The 20955-nt window shown below is 41.4% G+C and overlaps 1 protein-coding gene across 3 annotated transcripts in view; it reads right to left on the bottom strand.

Moving 5' to 3' along the window:
• Nucleotides 1-20955, bottom strand: part of LOC139647102 (myocyte-specific enhancer factor 2A-like) — an 81681-nt gene that overhangs the window by 46332 nt on the left and 14394 nt on the right. The window contains exons 1-2 of one of the 3 annotated variants that reach the window (XM_071522950.1): nucleotides 20046-20172; nucleotides 6667-6796 (exon numbers count right to left, since the gene is read on the bottom strand). In XM_071522950.1, coding sequence (XP_071379051.1) covers nucleotides 6667-6720 — 54 coding nt within the window. In that variant the 5' untranslated portion in view covers nucleotides 6721-6796; nucleotides 20046-20172. Of the gene's footprint in view, nucleotides 1-6666; nucleotides 6797-20045; nucleotides 20173-20955 lie in introns of those variants that run through there. The other 2 variants (XM_071522948.1, XM_071522949.1) reach the window with 2 other exon arrangements.

Below are 20955 nucleotides of genomic sequence, written 5' to 3'. Positions count from 1 at the left end.
AGTTGTCAAATTTGCTGAACAAAACTCAGGAGAAGCAGCAGCAAGACATTTCTCCGTTGATCTTTTTTCGGTTTTCATCCTTTCTAAAGTAGGCTACCGGTATTTTGATATGGGTCTCTCTCTCTCTCTCTCTCTCTCTCTCTCTATCTGCTTTAGAATGTAACTGCTGTGAAACGATCAGAAAATAACGTTTTATTTCTCTGATTCACCGGCTTTCTCGCTACCACCGCTCTCTCTCTTCATTCACTTTCTAGCTCACTCGACCACCGCTTCTCTCTCTCTCTCTCTCTCTCTCTCTCTCTCCCTCTCTCTATCTCTCTCTCTCTCCCTCTATGAGCGAGATCAAATGAATGATTCGTAATTGATATGTTATTCGATAGCCTAATTTTTATACAAGTAATATTCATACTGGTTTAAATAAACAATTTGATAGTATTTCCCATCTTTGCTAAGCAAGAGTTTTGTGCGAAAGGAATTAAAGGCCTGTCCCATATAGACGCCTGTCCCAAATATAGGCCGGTTGAGTTCAGTATTTGAAGCAAATAATTAGTTGAAGTTTTACGGTACTTCCTTTTTGTAGCAGGCTTGCAAACATGGCAAAATGTAACATCATATGAGAGTTGGCCGTCTGTGGAGATGGAGGGGGTACACAGCAGGAGGCTGAATGTTTGAGGGGGTACAGGACTTTAAAAAGTTTGGGAACCACTGCCCTAAACCATAACATGCCCTTCTACCATAAATCTAAATAGTTTGACTTGGACGCTGAATAATTTGACAGCACATAAGACCAAAGCGGCGCTAAATATCAACAATGCCTCCCATCCCTCATCCCTACTTCAGTCTCTTTGGCTAAATCCCTGCTGTGCATCGTGGGTAACTGTCTTGTTATGTCCTCCCACCCCCATGGCTTCTGGGATCCTGACTCATCTCACTCGCAGCTCGAGAAGCTTCCCTTGACTGCTGCTTCTCACACCTCAAAGACGGCGGCCATGGTGGATGAGTCACAGCCTTGGTTCATCTAGTCGTTCCTACCCTGCTTTCACGTCTATGGAGTCTATGGAGTATAAAACCATAAAACAAAGAAAATACAACTAAAAATGCATGTTTTTGATGTATTTGATGGGCTGGTTGGGACTTTGAGAGCCTTAATATCTGATGTTGTAAAAGCGGCACTGTTTTGTTCTTTATAACTCTCTTCTCATATCTGAGAAGGAAGAGGGAGACGTGAAGTATTCCATCTGTTGTTCAAAAAATAACTTCACACCCTCCTCTCCCATCCTGCTCTACTTGCTCTGATATGCTCCTGCAAATGAAGAAAAAAAACTCCTTGGGACCTTTTCTCATCAGCTCTTTTCACTCCATCTTTTCTCCATCATCCATGATCATTCCTGGGACACAGGGATATTTGCTCCATCTATTGTCAAGGGGCTGTGACCTCTGACCTTTGACCTCCTTACTATTGGTTGCTTGTAATGTTGGCGATCTAGGAAATTACGCTTATTCCCCTGTTGGTGCCACTGGAAGTTGTTCTGGATAAGATAAATGACTTGCATGTAAAGTGTAAACTGTAAATAGCAATCCATACATCAGCTAAAGCAGTCAGTTGTTAGGTTAGTAGTGTGGAACCTGGTGACTTTGCCGACTGCTCTCCACTTCCAGGCCCAGTTGGAGGGTTTTAGCTGTACAGAGTACTGTTATATGCAGGACAGCACTGTGGCTTCATAGCATAGACAGGCAGACAGAGAGAGACACACACAAGTATCGCTAAAGAATGTCTGTTTTAAAATCGTATTTTTCGGAAAACCAGTGAAATTTCGGCCAATGGCGTGAGATAATTCCACTTGTTTCAATATGTGTTTGTGAATATGAGCTAAAGATGTTATGACAGCGTTGTATGTAGCAGACAAGTGATCGGCCAGCCCCACCCCCTCTGTTGCATTCCATTGGTAGTTGGAAGTCGATGGTATTACCGACTTCCGATCGAAATGCATTCCAGTACGTCTGGGTTGGGGGGGGGGGGGGGGGGGGGGGACTTGACTGTGACATCACCTGTCCACTACATACAATGCTGTGATAACATCTTTACCTCGGCAATTCACAAACACGCCAGCTTACTCCCATTCACAACCTGGAGGAGGGGCGTCACCATAGGGAAAATGGCCCGGTTTCAAGATCTTACCCTGACAGTTTCACACCTATTCACACCTCCACTCATGTGACTCGAAAGACTCTCACATGACTTCATGAATCACCCACAGTGGTTAAAGGATAAGGACACTGGTGTTTTTCAGTGCATTTCTTACCATCAACAAATCCTACGAAAATAACAAAATCAGCATCGGTGCCCAATGCAGCCATGTCCCAGCAGCCATAGAACTCCATTGTATTAAAAAAAACGATTAAAAACACGTCAGAGAGCCATGCCGTTGCTCTGGGCAACATATTTCATCATCGCGATGCACCGAGCCGGCCGACTTTTTCCTCAAACTTAATAAGCCGACCGTAAACACGTTTTCCATCTCAGGAAAGTAGTTCCGTAGCATAGAAAATAGTCCCCGTCATAATGACGAATTTGTTCCCATTTGAATTTGATTTGGTAATAACTACAACAGCCTGACTTTTCATGGTAACAGTTAGCGATGTTTAAAATAGAAACTATGTCTTTGTGAGCTGTATTTCAAGGTTTTTAGCTTACAATTGGAGCCAATGACTTCCGGGTTGACAGCTAAAAAGGGAAGAAAGGAACGGGAGTAGAGCAAACGCATTGTTGATTTTGTTATTTCCATAGGATTTGTTGACGGTAAGAAATTTATTAAAAAAACACCAGCCTTATCCTTTAAATGATGGGGAATTCACCACCACTCACTAGAACTGAAGACGCCTCTCGGATCAGTGGTGAAACATCTTCAACTCTTCATTTTAAGTCCAGTGGAGTTTGTTTTTCTACTTTTTTTTTAGCATCTTACTACCTGGATGACTGAGATGAATCTACACGTGCAAGAATGGAGACAGTTCTCACTATGAATGAATGAATCCCAGTGCAGTCATCTGTAATTAGCCCTGTTCTGGTCTTGTTTCTCTTAATGTCAGAGTTATTAACTGCCTGCAGAGACAGCGGCCCTGCAGAGTCGCCACAGCACACTGTGGATGCTAATGATTTGTCACTATGGTGATGAGACGAGTCTGACAGGTTAACCATTCACTATCAAACGATCCTTTTCATAAAATTCCATTATACAGTGCATAGTTGGTCAAAGATGCATTCCAACTGGTAACCAGGGAGATAGCGATCTTTCTTGTTTTCTCCTGTTTTTTTTATTTTTAAGTAAAAGAATTCATTAAAGACTGTTGAAGACCTTTTTATGCCTGGAATTCATCATCAGATTTCCACTAGCAGAACATTGCAGAACATTGCTAATGAAAAAACGGGCAGTGTAAGAAAAAAGAACAGCACAAAATTAACTGTTGAGGGACATGAAGTTCAACTGTGTTTAGCAAAACAGACAAAATGCATATTGTACTACTAACCCTGTTCTGGATTAATCTAAGAGTGGACATGCAGCGCAAAGAAACCTGTCATCACATGGTGGAAAAATAATAGCTCTAAAGACTAGACTGCAATCACAATACTTTTAAGGCCTTAAATTTAGATAATTTATTTTACGACTTTATATGGACATCCCATAAACTTGTACACGACTTGGTCTTTGATGTGTTTGTAAATTATGTGAAAAAAAAAGTGTGGATGTGGATGTCCCTGAGAAGAGTTTTATTCTAAAACATTATATATTTATTTTGGGAAAAACCTTAAGTTTCTCATGTTGAACGTCTAGAGGATCCAGTCCGTAAAAGTGTTATTTTGTCAACTAAGGACTTCATTTAACTACTGTAATTTAAAGCTGCATTAGGCAACTTCACACATTGGTGTCTCCTAATGGCAGCTATTTTTTTGGCATCAGATCTAACTGTGACATCAGATTTGAAAAAAAACCCATTTATAGTGTATAGCAGAGGGTGTAATATGAGAGACAAACTAGAATTTGCCAATATGAACCTGAAACTGAAATTAACCCAGTCCATGTTGAAACCTCTCCCAATTGGAAGTTCCAAATACAAAGGATGTGCTCAGTGTAACAACATGATAAAGTGTAACCATTTTACACATCCACAATATGGGAAAAAGTATGCCATTTATGATGTCATAACCTGCAGCAGTCCCCATGTCATTTATATGATAAAGTGTGCATGTGGTTTGGTGTACACTGGGAAGACTTCACGTTCACTAAAACAAAGAAAAAGTGAACACAAAAGCTCTATTCAGAGAATTATTTTAAAGCAATATTCCACTTAAGTTTCAACATGGGGGTTATTCGGCAGTTGACCACCATGAAAACCAGAATATAAACTACGCACCAAGATCGGATGCAGCATTCGGATTTCTACTTCCCATTCATTTGAATGAGGCCATGAGGCCTGAAAACTGACATTTAATTTTGTGAAGAGATTCAACAACAGATCCTGCTATTGAGATTTTCAATGGACTGTTGGTCCAACGTTTTAGAGCATAATTTCGCTGAATAGCATTTTTATTGATAGAAGAGAACATAGCGGAGGGATACCATTTAGGAAATATTCTTCCTGTTTGGGAGACGGGAACTACTTTTATTTTTACCGCCAAAAGTAATGGAATTACAGTACCAAACACTGGTAATGTGTAATATTGTGATGCTTTGAAAATGAAGAACACGAGGCTAGAATGACTGACAGATAATCCCAGAATACATTCAAATGATACGATAGTGCGCAAGAGTCCAAATATACAGTGGGCTCCAGTGATAGCGCACACTCGACAGCTGAGCCAGTGTCTATCTAAAAATGCTCCGGCCAAGACAACCCAACATCAAATATAAACATCATCCCAGATATTTATTTTCTGGCCACATCCCTATTTCCAGAGCCTGCGCCTTCCTTCCAGACAGGCTGGTATTTGTTGTGCTGTTGGGGGTGATATATATAGAGGAGACAGACAGAGAGGGATTCCAGTGGGCAGCAGTGTGGCTGGGCTGGGAGAGAAGGCCGCTGTGTGTCCCTAACATTGACCCGCCCTGCTAATGACAGGGTGCCGTCCGGACCCAGCTAACCCCAAATTACTGCCCTCGCCACCAGCTGTGACCACTGCACTCTCAAAAGTAACAAGGCTCTGAGCGACCTTTAGGGGTTGTTCGGACTGCAACCACAGAGGGAACCATTGACAGGGTTTCTGCAGGTTCTTGAGAGTCAAATTGAAAGCTTTTTAAAACCTTTTGTAGTGCCACAAGGGATGCAACCTAAGACCGTTTTTCAAAAATGAATCCAAGCGAAAGTGTGGGGTAAATGACGGCTTCCCAATTTAACACAGCTGAAACTATCAGTTACAGCATAAACGAAATGACACAAAGTAGCAACTTCAGTTTAAGTGGATGCAGTGAAAACAAGGTATATCTCACCTAATGTACAACTCTAGTTTAGCTCACAAGTATAAACAAACTGTCAAGACCTATTCCAAGAGGGAACAGTGGAAACGTTTCAGCTACTCACACTGGTGGATAATACTGAATCCCTAGTTAGAGTGGGACGTCCTGCCAGTGAAGATGTAGAGTAGAGAGATGTAGAGTATTAGCTTATATGTAGACTCTCTGTGAGATCTCCCTATTGAAAACCTTATGGAAAACTAACAGCGTCCTGTTTTACAGACAATCACAGTGTAACTGTTCCATGTTGGGTAAAAACTATCTGCAAAAAGAATGATTTTCACGAAAGAAAAGAATGTTTTCTCACTGACGTCCATGAATTTTTTAAATTATACAGTCGGGTTTTAACAGGATTGAAGAGCTGCCAAGTGTCATTAAACTCACTCAACACATCAACGGCCATGGAAACTTAACATGCAAGTAAGAAAAAGTAAAACACAGAAATTGCAGCTGTGTTCCTTTCCGCAACAGCAGAGATATATGCTTGAGATGTGTGTGGTGGGATGGCAGACTGAGAAATGGCAAACAGATTAGTTTCATTCACTGACAATCTTTAACCCAGGAGTTACTGTATTGAGAACGAAGAAGGAATACTTGTCATTAACTCAATGGGTAGAGCAAGGCACCAACACTGCCAGGGGTAGGAGTTCCATTCTCTGTGTAGCTCAGTGGGTAGAACAAGGCACTAACACTGCTGGGGTTACATTACAGTCAAAATTAGGTTGTGCCTGTTGCACTAAAAATAAAAAAGCTTTCTATGGTTATAAGTGAAATTTGAAAGCCCCCCTTGTCTTGAGTGTCCCCTAGTGTAATGATGAGCTATCTTCTGTCCTAACCTGAGAACTCATCTCTTCAAGAATAATTAATGTCCCCCGATTTCACATCTTCCACCTCTATCTAATACGCTCGTCTGAAGTTCAGAAAACTCTCTCTCCCTACCTCTTCTCCCTAGATCATCCATGATCATTTTAAGGTCACAGGAATATTTATTCCAATGTCCTATATCTATTGTCTGGGTCCTGTGACCTCTGACCCTTGCAATTGGATGCTTGTAACGTTGGCAATCTAGGAATTGAAATTCATTCTGATGTTGCACTCATAAGAGCATCGACTGAATGACATGTAAAACAAGATCAAAGAGGAAGAAGACACTGACCTGCCGGTTCCTCTCATCCAGGATCCTGGTGATCTGGATCTTCTTCCGCCCCATGGTCAAAATAACGTTCCTCCTCTAACAGCCAAAGAAGGATATCAGTAAAGCTCCAGCATCAGCACAGCATGGTCTGCTGAGAGAGAGAGAGAGAGAGAGAGAGAGAGAGATGAGTCAACTTCATCCCAATCTTGCAAATGTATTCAAACACCTACACAAATCATTTTAGTATATGATCAAATTCACAATTGCATCAGTCTACAAAAGGTCGTAGATACCAGGCATCTAGGTTTCCAAACCTAGAGTTGATACTTGTGTTTTTGTGGAACACTCTTCAACTTGTCTTGGAAAGAATGAAGTTCTCAAGAATGCAAAAACAGAGAACACCTTTACTGTTTGAGGTGGACTGAAGAACACAGGACATCTTTACTGTTTGAGGTGGACTGAAGAACAGAGGACATCTTTACTGTTTGAGGTGGACTGAAGAACAGAGGACATCTTTACTGTTTGAGATCTTTACAGTTTGAGGTGGACTGAAGAACAGAGGACATCTTTACTGTTTGAGGTGGACTGAAGAACAGAGGACATCTTTACTGTTTGAGGTGGACTGAAGAACAGAGGACATCTTTACTGTTTGAGGTGGACTGAAGAACAGAGGATATCTTTACAGTTTGAGGTGGACTGAAGAACAGAGGACATCTTTACAGTTTGAGATCTTTACAGTTTGAGGTGGACTGAAGAACAGAGGACATCTTTACAGTTTGAGATGGACTGTGTTCTTGAGGTTGCCCCACCAATTAAGACACACAGCTGTTAATTTTCCCAGCTGGCTCTGTACTATAGACTTCTATATTATACACTATAAAATTTAACACTGTTTATTTGTGCCAGCTTGTTTGGACCTGATGCTTCATTCTTACAATGGATCTTGGGGCTTCCCATTTGTTCTAACAGCCTAGTTTACCATCAGAAGCATCTTCAATATTTTGTGGTTGGCAAGTAAACCTCCGGGATCTTTATCAGCCTTCCATCCTCAGCATTCTTTTGTTTTGGAATCGTACTTCAGCCATTAGATATGACGTCAAACGCATCATGGAGGACACAAGAGCAGAGAAGAACATACTTTCAGAAAGATCTAGAGACCAGTAGCCAGGATATCTGCACACCTTTAAAAACTTGCAAAGGGAATTGGATAAAGTATATCCAGTAAAAAAGGACTCCATGTACAAGGACCGCATTGCAATACACCACATTTAACAATCGCTTGCTGAGCTTTCAGCTTCAGGCCATCATCAGAGCATCACTGATGAAAGACCCAGACCGAAATCTGGTTAAATCACTGCATCTATTTCATTACGCACCTTGTTTAGTTAGCTCCAGACTCTCTTCCTCACAGCACACCTCCATGTACACTGTCTTGAATAAGATCACCTCTCCTCTCGTGTCCTGCCTTCTCATCCTGCAAGAGCGTCCACCTGTCTTGTTGTGTCCCTCCTCTCACCAGCTTGTGTTCCTGAGCCCCGCCTTCCCCCTGGAGCTCCTTAGCCCCGTCCTAATCTCATCTGATCTGCGAGGAGGTAGGGAGGGAGGCCAGGCCAGGCTTTATCCTAACCCTCCCTGGATTACTTTGATACACGGAGCCCACAGCCGAGCCACCAAGTGCCCTCCCTCCCCGGCAGACCAATTCATAGGGTTGGGGTCGGTGATTCAGTCCGTCAGCAGTGGAAATTCCCTTGCTTATTTTTTTTACTGATTTAAATTACCTCTATCTTTGGCAATTTAATATATAGCTGTGTGCTGGACACTGGAGTTGGGAAGCATAAGCAGGAACAAAAATAATGCCCAAGCTGATTTAAAATGTATTTACAGCCTTCCTCAGGCTGTGGTTTGGTCCGATTTGAATGTCTTGTGTGACTGCTTCCTATTGGGAATGCATTGCCAATTCATACTTCATCAGTTTTTTTTCTTGAGTGCAAGGACTAATACTAGAATTTAAAATGTAAAATGCCCCTTCCTTGCACATTCCTTGCACATGCTTCATATGAGTGCTGATGATTGGTCGACAAGAGGATGTACGCTATCGCCCGACCCGCCCTGACCCAGCCAAGTCAGTTCAGCTCAGGATACACACTGTCACAAAGACTCCTTGGGTATTTGGGATTTAAAGGTCATGAGGATTTGTCTTTGTTTTACAATCTGGATGATTTGATGGCAAGACACAAATATTTTGAAAAGAGAAAAAAATCCTCAGCTGTTATTTCCCCTGAAAGGAAGAAAATAGAGAGTGCATTCTCCCTGTTGTCCGTGTTCCTGGGTGGTAGTTTCAGTATAAATGCTATACTAGATAGTAGTCCCATACTAGATAGTCCTTGAGGAGCAGTAGTGAAATAACAGTACTTTCCTAGCACTTCTCTAACATACATGGTCATTATAGAAACAGAATTGGTTTGTTCTATCTATTGTCTGGGCGCTGTGACCTCTGACCCTTGACCTCCTTGCTATTGGTTGCTTGTAATTGTGATGATCTAGGTACTGAAGCTTATTCTACTGTTGACCTCACTGCAAATCGCTCTGGATAACAGCAGCAAATAAAATGAAATGCTGAAAATGTATAATGTAAATGTTGAAGCCTATGATTATTTTGTATTTGGAAAAATGATGGTTTATAGACAGTGTTTTGTCTATGCATGGCATGAAATCTATGCCTAAGGCTGCATACCCTGTACAGCAACACTTGAGCCCGTTCTACATCTGTTGTACATGTGCTTCCCAGACAGTTGCCCTAATCGATGCAGATGTAATATGTTACTATGGCAGAAACTCTATCTAGCTGTCAGGGAAAATCAATGCGTCCCATAGGATAAGCTAACAGCCAGCAGTGTCCAACACTCTCACAACTTTCATTCCAAAATGAGATATTCATCACACCTAGTCTTACAAATGATTGATAACACAAAACAAAAACAACTTATGGTACTTTTTTTTTTAAAGGACAGTAGGTAAATCAAGTCCGTTTTGAAATACTGAATGATGAATTTCTTGCCTGGGGAACAGCCCCCCATGAATCACAGTCTTTAGCATGGCAATGCATAGGGGTCTAGATGCAAGCCTATCCACCGTCAGTTATTTCGGACAGATACTGTCCGACAAACCTGATTGGATGGTCGATGTAGGCGGGACAAACCTACTTATGACGAGCGTTACAGAGCGACAACAACTACCAAATTGACAGCGCCGGCAAAGGAATTGGGTGATCGCAAGCTAGATTTAGCGATTTCGGCATTTTGTGTGTGTGTTTGGTACCTTAAGTCTTTAGTTTACAATAGTTGTAAAGATTGGATATTCTAGAATTAACAGATATTGAACAATGAACTTTAAGTGAGGATTTTTCTCCCCTAATTGGATATATTGCATTTTGGAAATTAACTCTCTCTGTGTTGTGTTGTTTCAGTCCAAAGCCCCCAACATTTACTCAACATCTATGAAACAACTCTAGAGTTTTCTAATCTATACTCCCTCTGGCCTTCTCAGAGCTTCTCTTCAACTTCCAAACACATCCCTTCCTCCTGGCCCCCTGAGTGAACTTACAGCCAACTCCTCTTTATCTCGCCCATGAAATCCAATTCCTGCGGAGCGTTGGAAGTGTGACTGTGCTTTGTGAGAGCGTGAAACACACTTTTCTAAGGTTGGATTGTGCAGGATTTCATTTCCATTATGTTCCTGCACAGGACTTTTGTATGTGTTATGCCTATACGATTATAGAAGTGTCGCTTGCTGTTGTTTATTCAAACGGACGCCATTCTCCTCTCGTCAACATAGAAACAGCACTGTACTTTGCAAATAAATGCATGAACAGAAAATAGTCTCTTTTTTTTTTTTTTTTAGATATCTGCCACTTGAAAAAAACTCTTACAAAATGATGGCTGGCATGAGCATAAAGCACATCATGGGTTGCTAATGGAGATAAGAGTCATCTTATGATCTTATTAATCTTATGATTTTCAGGAAAGAATGATCTGCATTTTTGATGTATTGACTAATGAATTTCAGGTAGCATTTTTTGGGGATATATAGCATTTTGGAACAAAACCTTTCATATTTTAGTATATTTCTGATTAGCATATTTCTATTGATAATAGCAACATTCTTATAACATTCATTGGTTTTTTTTTGCTTCGCTGTCTTTGCTTGCTGTCTACATTGTTTTAATATCTGTATAAAGCGCATTGTGTGTGTATTGTGACAGGTGTGTAAAATGCACTTAAAATGAATTTGGTTGGAATTTGAGTAGGATTCCATTACAGTTCCTGTACCTTTTTGTCATGTGAACTGACTGCAGATCCTGAAATTGTTCTGTCATCTTATCAGTTTGGTGACAGGGTCATCTAATGGTTAGAGAGACTATTCTGTCACTGAGAGGCAACAGGTTCAATCCTCCTAACAGCCAATGGGCCGGATCTACTAACATGCCACAATTCCAGACACAGCGCAAAAGCAATTGCGAGTGCAGTTGGTACCGTCAGTGCAAGGTATTTACTAAAGTAAAGCATGCAAATGATCAGATAATTAAGTAGAATTGCCAAATATAAGGGCCAAACAATGTGCACAATAGCCTGTTTGCTGCAACTCAATGAAGGGCAAAAGAAGAGCGAGTTTCTCTCCAGTGGAGATGGAAGTGTTGGTGGCGGAGAAAACCCCAAAGAGCTCTCTGCTGCAAAGAAGAGAGAACATAAAAAGACACAAAAAGACACTCTGGAATGACATAACAAAGTGAATGTAGTTGGGCACCAGAAGTGTGATTTAACGCAGGTAAAAAAAAAAAAAAAGGTATGATATGAGGAGGTGAACCAAAACGCTTGCCACAAAAAAAGCGTGTTCCCTCTGAAGAAGAGCCATTAACTCTTTTGGAGGAGCAAGAGCAGCAGACCCTGACTGAGACGCAGGTGCCAGGTGTGGGGGGGGGGGGGATGGAGGCCTGGTGGAGGTACGGTTAAATATAGCTGGAGAAGCCCTAGCCTTAACTCTAACCCTCTCCACTGTCAGTGACAATTATTACGCACAAACGTTTCAGCTGCGTTGTTTTCGTCAAGCCAATGTCCCTGAGACATTGGTTCATAATAAGCCAGCAAATCCAGCATGTTGTCAGCCAATTGAGAGAAGAGCCTGTGACTTTTCTCTTTGGTATATTTAGGTAATAGCGCAATTGAGGGCGCTTTCTGCTGAGGCTCAAATGGTGCATTTTCAAGTCAACGTACTTGTTTGTAGATGACTGTGTAACTTTGATCTTGGAGCTGGTTCCAGAGACACCCTGTGCGCAAAGTGATAAGACGTGCTTTTCCTAGGTCTTGAATTCTGCGCACAATCAACAGATGATAAAGGCCACCGGCTCCGCTGTCAACTTCCATAAATCCCTCCCTTTATTTTGGAACACCCACTAATGCATATGAAATTAGGCCAGAGCGCAAAAACGGCGCACCCAGATCAACCCAAGATTTCTAGCGCAAATCCCCTGTGTGCTGTCTTATTTGATCAGATAACAAGGTTTTTGCACTCGCAATTCGGTTTGCACTGGAGCAAATTTTTAGTAGATCCAGGCCAATGTGTCCAACAACAGCCATGTGTGCTGTTTAAATGCCCTGGAGCAACTGAACACTGAACTCCAACTTACTCGCTCAAAGATAAGAGTGTCACTGAAGTGGGACCAGCTAATAAAGGAGGGAGAGCTCCAGTAGAAATGCACAGTCACCAGCAGTAGACTGTGGTTGTACCGGGCAGCTCCCAGGGAATGTGGACGTGGATGACCTGGGAGCTGTATGAATGTGAAGCAGGGTGCTGCTGAGAAGAGCAAAACCTTCGCTGAATCAATGAAGGTTAAACCAACTGTCTTCCATTCAGTGACCTAAGAACACATCACAGCTCATACCATCCATTCCAAAACACTACATATGCATTGTGGAAAAAGCTTCCCACTCGATATTCATCAATTAATGCTTCAGAACCACAGCTGGCTCTATCCTCAAAAACAAGCAAATCCATAATGTTCTTTACATTCATGTCAGCAGTCATTTTGTAAGAGTGGGTGTTTTTTTTTAATATAGTGGTGAACCCTATATGTAATAACACCGCATTATGTAATAACTGGACAAAATGTAATACATTTTCACTTCATTATGTAATAACACCCGCATTTTGTAATAATCTGCCGCACTTTGTAATACACAGTCTGAACGCGATATGTAATAAATATCCCCGCATTTTGTAATAAATTATTACATATTGCGGTGGTTATTACAAAATGCGGGAGTTGCACTTTTTTATGATGAAAATGTAATAATACATTGCATTATGTAATAACCAGCTATGGTTCTTTCTATCGTGGCTACTTGATAAGTAGTTTTTGCAAGTTAAAACTGAACTGTTTGTATATTAGAAATCCACTGCAGATCAGTGTGTTGTTAGGCTATATGCTGTGGTTGTTTTTCACTTAACTACTTAAATTCTATGAACCCTCAAGTACAGTTTTTATTAAGCTAAGGAATACAGTGACACTTAATGTAGTTTTGACCAATGAAAGATAATACTAATCTACTGAACTAATTGTATTTTGAGTTAGTATGATTCATGCTAGAATGCATAAAATAAACATTGTTGTTATAATGTTATAACGATTTTTATGAATGAAGACATCAATTTTGGTTGGTTATTACATTTTCATCAAAAAAAAGTGCGACTCCTGTATTTTGTAATAACCACAGCAATATGTAATAATTTATTACAAAATGCGGGGAAATTTATTACATATTGCGTTCAGGCTGTGTATTACAAAATGCGCCAGATTATTACAAATATTACATAATGAAGTGAAAATTTATTACATTTTGTCGAGTTATTACATAATGCAGTGTTATTACATAATGCGTTGTTACAAACCCATTTGAAACATTTTATACCCACAGTCAGTACATTTAACTTCAGGATAAAATCACCACCTGATCAAGTAATACAGTACATTACATGTACGTAATACATTTGTAATACAAGTATTACAAATAGGGAGTACACACACACACACACACACACACACACATCTACATTTTAGTCATTCAGCTGAGCATAAAACTCTTATCCTATCCAGAGCGACTTACTCTGAAGTCAACAGCAGAATAAGCTTCAACTCCTAAATCACCGACATTACAAGCTGCCAATAGCAAGGAGGTCAAAGGTCAGAGGTCACAGCACCCTGACAATAGATGGAAGATATATTCCAGAAGGAAAGATTCCAGGAAAGATTTCCCTCCTGCTGCCCTGCTAGCACGATTTAAGCTTTGATTTGATTGAACTTTTTTGTAGAAATCATACTGAACACAGACGCTGGGGAGAATGCAGTTTTTCTCCATAATAATCAACTTATGCAAAACATACCAGCAGCGAAACATTTCACAAAGTTCAGATTAATGTGTAATTCATCTATGTCCGCCCCTAATGAGCCTCATCATGGAGGTAGAACACCTAAAAGAAATGTCTTAAGATGATGTGTGTCTGTGCGTTATTGTCAAATTGTTATGGTTTTGCGACTTGGGTTAGGCAAAGTTTTATTCTTTTTATTCTTTTTATTCCCCTAAATGACCACAGATCTAGCTGTAAGAACATAATGTGCAAAATAGACAATGAAAGGCTGTTAATGAGGTTTAGTAAGAATTTATTGTCCCTGAAGAGAAATTCCATGGCAACCCCATTTTATTTTTTCTACACATTTCTGACGGTATGGAGCTGGGCTCAGCCTATATAGGCACATGAATTATCTCCACTCATCATTTCCGGCCACGCCTCATTGGAGGACAGAGGCAGAAGGCTTGTAAAATGAGAGGGGAATACAGAGAGAGAGAGAGAGAGAGAGAGAGAGAGAGAGAGAGAGAGAGAGAGGGTAGAAGAGTGACAGACAAAGAAAGAGAGAGTGGTAGTAGCAGTAATAGTAGTAGTAGCAGTCAGTGTGGGACTAAAGCTGACATAATGTAATGTAATGTAATCGGGATAAACCAAAACCTACTGTCCTATTGACAGCATAACATTAAACCAAAGGGAACTCAAGTCCTTGGTTAACTAAGAATGTTGCACAGACTGGATCCTCTAGATCAGTGTTTCTCAACGTGGGGTCCGGGGACCACCAGGGGTCCTCGAAAGAGTTCCAGTGGATCCCCAGCAAATCGATGAATTGTTACATTTCACCATTATTTAATTTACAAGAAGTTAACACAGTTAGAGAATGTAGAGGAATGACTGTTTTGATCATAGTTTCTCTGTTATCTCTCTACCTACAATACAGATAGTCATGGAATTCTGGACAAAATCATATCTAACAATAAAAATATTCTCAGATTTGGGTCCAGGAGACAAAATCTCATCAAATGGGGGTCAGTGGCTCTAATGTGTACTAAATTAGGAGTCCTTCATATGAAAAAGGTTGAGAATCACTGCTCTAGATTATATAGATATTGAATGATCAACTTAAAGCCATGTTTTTTCTTTTACTAACATTCAGAATACACTAGCGTTTATCAAATAAAAACAGTAAAAAATAGCAAAATTTACACTTTCAACACCATGAGCACCAATTAACAGCCTCTGTTAACGTTTCCTCATGCTCAGAATAAACAAAGTCAAGACTGGGGAAGCGTGATGGTGCTGGCTCTTAAACAGCACCAGGCTGTTTGCAGTACAAAGCAGAGTAATTGGCAAGCCTTTCATCCCTCCTCCTCCTCATTAATGACAGCGCGTTCATCTCTAATGGTGGTTACCCCACTGTGACCTCTGCTCCAGTCGCTCCGACGGTGAATCAATGAGGCTTCAGGACTGACGCTGCCCAGCATGCACTATTAGCCGGCTCCACTATGTAGGAGCAGAGAAATGACTCAAGCACACAAACAGAAATCAGCCACGGTGAGGTTTATTTCCATTTGCTGGAAGATGGAAAGAGTTTTTGTTTCATCGCTGCAGTGTTCGGGCATGGATTAACACTCTTTGTATCTTTCCCTTCCTTGCTCAGCTACTTGCTTTCTTCTCCTCCCTTACCTCCTCGCTCTTCGCTCCTTCCCTATTGGCTCAATCTCCTCCTCCTTCCCCCAGCTGCCGTATTTGCATCACATCCGTCAGCGGCGAAGAGAGAGAGAAGGTTTCCCGCTCGAGGCGTAACGAGGCACACCGACAGAAGAGTTGCGTTTTGTTTTTTGTTTTTTTGGGGGTTTTTTTGTCCCTCCGGCAAGCCCGGACATTCTTTGAAGTCGATACAAAAAGTTCTTATGAGAACTTTTACATGGTAAACAGGGCCCCGCCGAGTGGTGGATCCGCTCCCCGGGGGGGGGGGGGGCGGAGTGAGATCAGGCTTGTTTACTGGCTGCAGCGTTTAACACCTCCCTGTTTACAGTAGCGCTCGGTGCTTCAACCCTTCCCACATCCCCCACTTTATGAACGCGAGTTTTTCTTTGATGTAAGGAAAGCGAATGACAATTTATGTAAAAAAAAAACATAAAGGAGCCGCGGCTACTTGAAAGAACCAACGTTGAAATTTGCATTTTCTTATGCAAATCACGCTCTGAAAACAATGCCGCACAAACTCGGAAACCGAGCTGGAGTTCCCGCGACCACCGGCAAACTCTCTTACACTTTCCACTTCATCCGCCGGTTTCTCTGGGCTCGGGCTGGTTTCTCTTGTGTGTGGTTAATGTGAATTCAAAAATAAAAGCTTTTCACATGCAGCAAAGTGATGCCTCCTCCCAAAGCTCTGTTGCAGGGGTGAACATGCGGCATGGTGAATTTTGACACCGAATGAGGATATTCACTCAGTAAAATGTAAATGTGCATTGATGTGAATAGCCATGCTCTATTTGGTGCAATCTGTAAACGAGTAAATCTGGAAGCTGCAGACACCTGTAAATGTGTCAATAACCATCTTAGTGTGAATTTTACTTCAGCAATCAAAGTAACATTTTAGTTGTAATAGTATTTTTTTTTTATATATTATTTACAATGCATGGAGCCTAGAGGGTGCAACCACTTTTTCCTACTGGTGCTAAAGTGGTACGGACAAAGAACAGTTATTGCTTGGCATGTCTGTTGCTGTCTATTTACATTTCTGCCACTGCTGACATATCCTGCACAAGCCATAATGCTTCATGTCATGTTCATGGAGGCTTCAGCTATCACCACTGTAGTTTAGGTCAAGGGAAATATTCATATTCAATTCACTGTTGTAATAGCATCTGACAACGAAAGAACAGTTAATGATATCTTTATGAAAAGTCCCAAATTCTACCACTGCACTTCACGTCACGGAAGACCACGCATGACAGTTTAATGTAATCTCAACACATACAACCAAATAGTTTTTATTTAATAGTTTTTATTTATTTACTTATTTGTGACTCTTTTTAACATTTAATATTTGATATTTTTCTTTATTTTTCTTATGCCTACTACGTAGTTGTTGCTTGCCTTGTCCTAAGAATTTCATTGTTCAGAATGACCTGGTGTTATACTGTGCAGACTTTGAGCTTGCATTTGATAAAAAGGCCTGTTATGACATATCAAGTTGCCATGACAAAGACAAAAAGTTACCAGTTCATTTCAGCTTTGTTTTTCCTTTCCAGACTTTTGCTTGTGCTTGTTTAATTACTGGAAGAAGCCTAGAGGCTGCCAATAGACAAAAAAAAAAAAAAAAAGCAGGTACCACAAAGATAAAAATTTGTGAAATAGAAATATATTTTTTTACATTCTATGAATCATCGTGCGACCGCATCCTGAGCACCAGGATGACAACTGAGGATCCTAACATCATCTCGACCGATCTGCCCATATAGCTTTGGGGCTGCGTTCACTGACACCCCGTTAGTCCAGCGTGCCGCATGGTTCACACACATTCCCACAGCCGTCGTACTACAGCTAGTAAAAAACCTGACAGCAGTCTGCTCATTTAATTACTGGACCGCTGTGATGTCATTTCATTATTGTGTTGCTTTTATGACAGTGGCAGTGGGGATAAGATTTTCCTGTCTCAACACAGAGACACTGATGTCATGCCTGCAACACAGATTGAAACGCAAGCTGCCCTGTAAAAAAAAGAAAAAAAAACCCTCTCCTTTCACAGTCTCTGTTCTTTTGATGAAAACACAAATTGGTCTCTAGCAGTGCCTTTAATACCGACTAGGGCTGGGCGATATGGACCAAAAATCATATCTCGGTATTTTTAGGCTGAATGGCGAGACACAATATATATCTCGGTATTTTCTACAAAGTGGGCTAAATGTTCAGGTGTAAGTAGGGCTGGGCGATATGGACAAAATCAAATATCACAACATTTTTGACCAAATACCTCGATATCGATATTGCGGCAATATTGTAGGGATGACTATTGGTGCTTTCTCAAAATATTTACACAATGAGATTTTTGATAAATAATCATCAGTAATGTGGATATAATGACTAAGTGGGTAAAGGCAAATAATAGAACAGCTAGAACAGTCTGGTAAGTTCAGAAAATGACATCACTGTACTGTAATGCAGCCTTTAAAACCAGGAAAAGACACTTATGCCATATCACCATATTACGATATCCAAAATCTAAGACGATATCTAGTCTCATATCACGATATCGATATAATTTCGCAGCTCTGCCGGGCCATGAGAATTAAAAGGATTTATTTCCAATGACAGACATTCCCAAAGTTTTTTTTGTTTTTGTTTTTTTTTTACACCAGGGACCTTCATCACACATCTGCCCTGCTGGAGTGAGACACAGGCTGGTGAAAGGAAAAGAGAATTTCTCGACAGAGGTCAATAGACCCCTAACCCTATCTTCCACTACAGGCGGGACGATAAAGTGGAGAGAGTGAAACTTGTGATCAGAATGCCATTCTTTAGGAATTCTCGCACTGTGCCAACTTCTATCAGTGAAATTAAACTGGGGGCCCCCAGGAACCCTCTAAAGGACCCCCGGGGGTAGCCCTGGGCCGCAGTTTGGGATCCACTGTCCACAGCCAAGTAAGATGTCTGTTGACAGGAATTCTGACAGCTAAGGATGTGGACTAATTAGATGTACTGTATATTATCAACAGAATCAGACAGTACACAGAAAGCACACACACACACACACACACACACACACTACACATACATATACACTTGCAGTAACTCATGTAGGTTCTCCTCTCTTCTGAGCAGATGAGTGTGCACAGCCACATAATCCATCAGTGGGGAAGTATCTGTAGCCTCAACCCAATCTTTTGATCTGCTAAATGAAATTATAATGAATTCTTTCCCATTTTTGTTTGTTCCTGCGCTCATTGAAATTCGATGCTTTCAGCAAAGTAAGATCTTCCCCTTTTTAATGTTGTGAAACGATCTGAGGCCTCCGTCCTGAGGATCCTCCAGGCGATCTCTCTCCCCCCCCCCCCCCAGTCCCCACCATCTCTCTCTCTGTGATTCCTGGGTAAACAGATGAGATTTGCGATGGAATCCCAGCACATTATGGATTCCTTTTCATGTCGGAAAATGCACGGGATAAGAAGAGTTCAGTGGTAGCCGTGGTAGAAGTCCTGCCTCATGCATTTGCCCTGTATCCATCCTGCATTACTGCTGCATACAGAGGCAGCCATTGTAGAATAGCTATGTAGCACATAGAAACCAGGAGGTCAGGAAGGGGGCGTGTGATAGTGAATACACTATCAACTGAAATAAAATTAACCCAAGATATTAAGGTTTTTAATAAGGATGTTAAAGGCTGGCTGAAGCAAAATCAGAGCTGTAGGCATGTTTAATCATCATTTGTTTTGGGGGGTTTTTTTGTGGGGGGTTTTTTAAGACTTCAAGTGAAAAGTGCCCAAGTAATGAAAAATAGTACATGCAAAGAGAAACAATACTAAGAAAAAACAATAAATTTCAAAAATCAATAAGACACAAATTAGTATCCTATACTGCACAATCCACATCACTAGAATACAACATGACTGGTTACTGGTTAAACGTTACATGTGGTGCTAATTAAACACCTTTGGAGCAATCTCTAGTGTGCGGACTCTATCTTACTATAATTGTATGTAACCTGGTTTATTTTCTTCTTTTTTACTTTTTTGTCTCTTAAGAAAAGCCTAACTAGGGACAGGAGTTGGAAACTAGCAATAGCTACAAAATCTGTATGCAGAACATCAGCTGCATTAACCACTTGAAGTGGCACCATGTTAATTTGCATTGTCCCTATCAGATAAACTATATAAATAAACAAAAATGATTATGGTATTAGGGATCTTTTTATAAGATTACTCAGTTAAACATGTAGTGTCGTGTAAACACACTATTGAACCAGCGGTGTGTGGATGTTGTAACCTGGTCCTAACCTCAGCATGGAGTGAGAGAGTCTTCATGTACAGCCAGCATTAATAAAGCTTTGGCAACGTTAAGAACTGTGTCAGGACTCTGAGCAGACCCACATCTCTCTCTGGTCTGGACCCCGTCTCTGCAAATCAACATTGAGTTTAATTAAGCCGAGCCACACTGCCGTTGACCCGACGCACAGTTTAAGTTGGCACGGCCAGGGGAAACCTATTTACTGAGAGCAACAAAGGCAGTTTTATATGACTGCAGGAAAGTAGATTGAAGGGCTAATATTTGGAAATCGTTTTATTTGATTTTTGTATTTATTGAGTGTAATTTCTGAGCCCCTCTGCGGCGTATTTAGCATCACATGTGCGGCTGTGTGGCCTGGCAGTCAGATGGCAGCCGGCCAGAGGTGTGGCTGGTTTGGAAGGACCAGCTCAGGCTTGATTACTGGGGCGACCCCGCAGGAACAGTTTTCAATTCCACTAGATTAGGAGCTCTTCCAAAAACCACAGCCGGAGAGAGGAGAGGAGAGGAGAGGAGAGGAGAGGAGGGGAGAGGAGAGGAGAGGAGAGGAGAGGAGAGGAGAGAGAGGAGAGGAGAGGGAGGAGGAGAGGAGAGAGGAGAAGAAGGAGAGAGGAGGAGAGGAGAGAAGTGGAGGGAGAGAGGAGAGGAGAGAGGAGAGGAGAGGGAGGAGGAGAGGAGAGAGAGGAGAGGAGAGGAGAGGAGAAGAAAAGTGAAGAGAGGAGAGGAGAACAGAGGAGAGAGAGGAGAGGAGAGGAGAGAGAGGAGAGGAGAGGAGAAGAGAGGAGAAGAGAAGAGAGAAGAGAAGAGAGGGGAGAGGAGAGGAGAGGAGAGAAGTGGAGGGAGAGAGGAGAGGGGAGAGAGGAGAGGAGAGGAAAAGTGAAGAGAGAGGAGAGCAGAGCAGAG

This window comes from Centroberyx affinis, unplaced genomic scaffold (assembly GCF_046629955.1).
Source record: "Centroberyx affinis isolate AG114_WGS23_722 - 3 ecotype Tasmania unplaced genomic scaffold, CSIRO-AGI_Caff_v1 ptg001047l_1, whole genome shotgun sequence".
NCBI classification, from domain to species: Eukaryota; Metazoa; Chordata; class Actinopteri; order Beryciformes; family Berycidae; genus Centroberyx; species Centroberyx affinis.
This window is presented reverse-complemented; position numbering and strand designations above follow the sequence as displayed.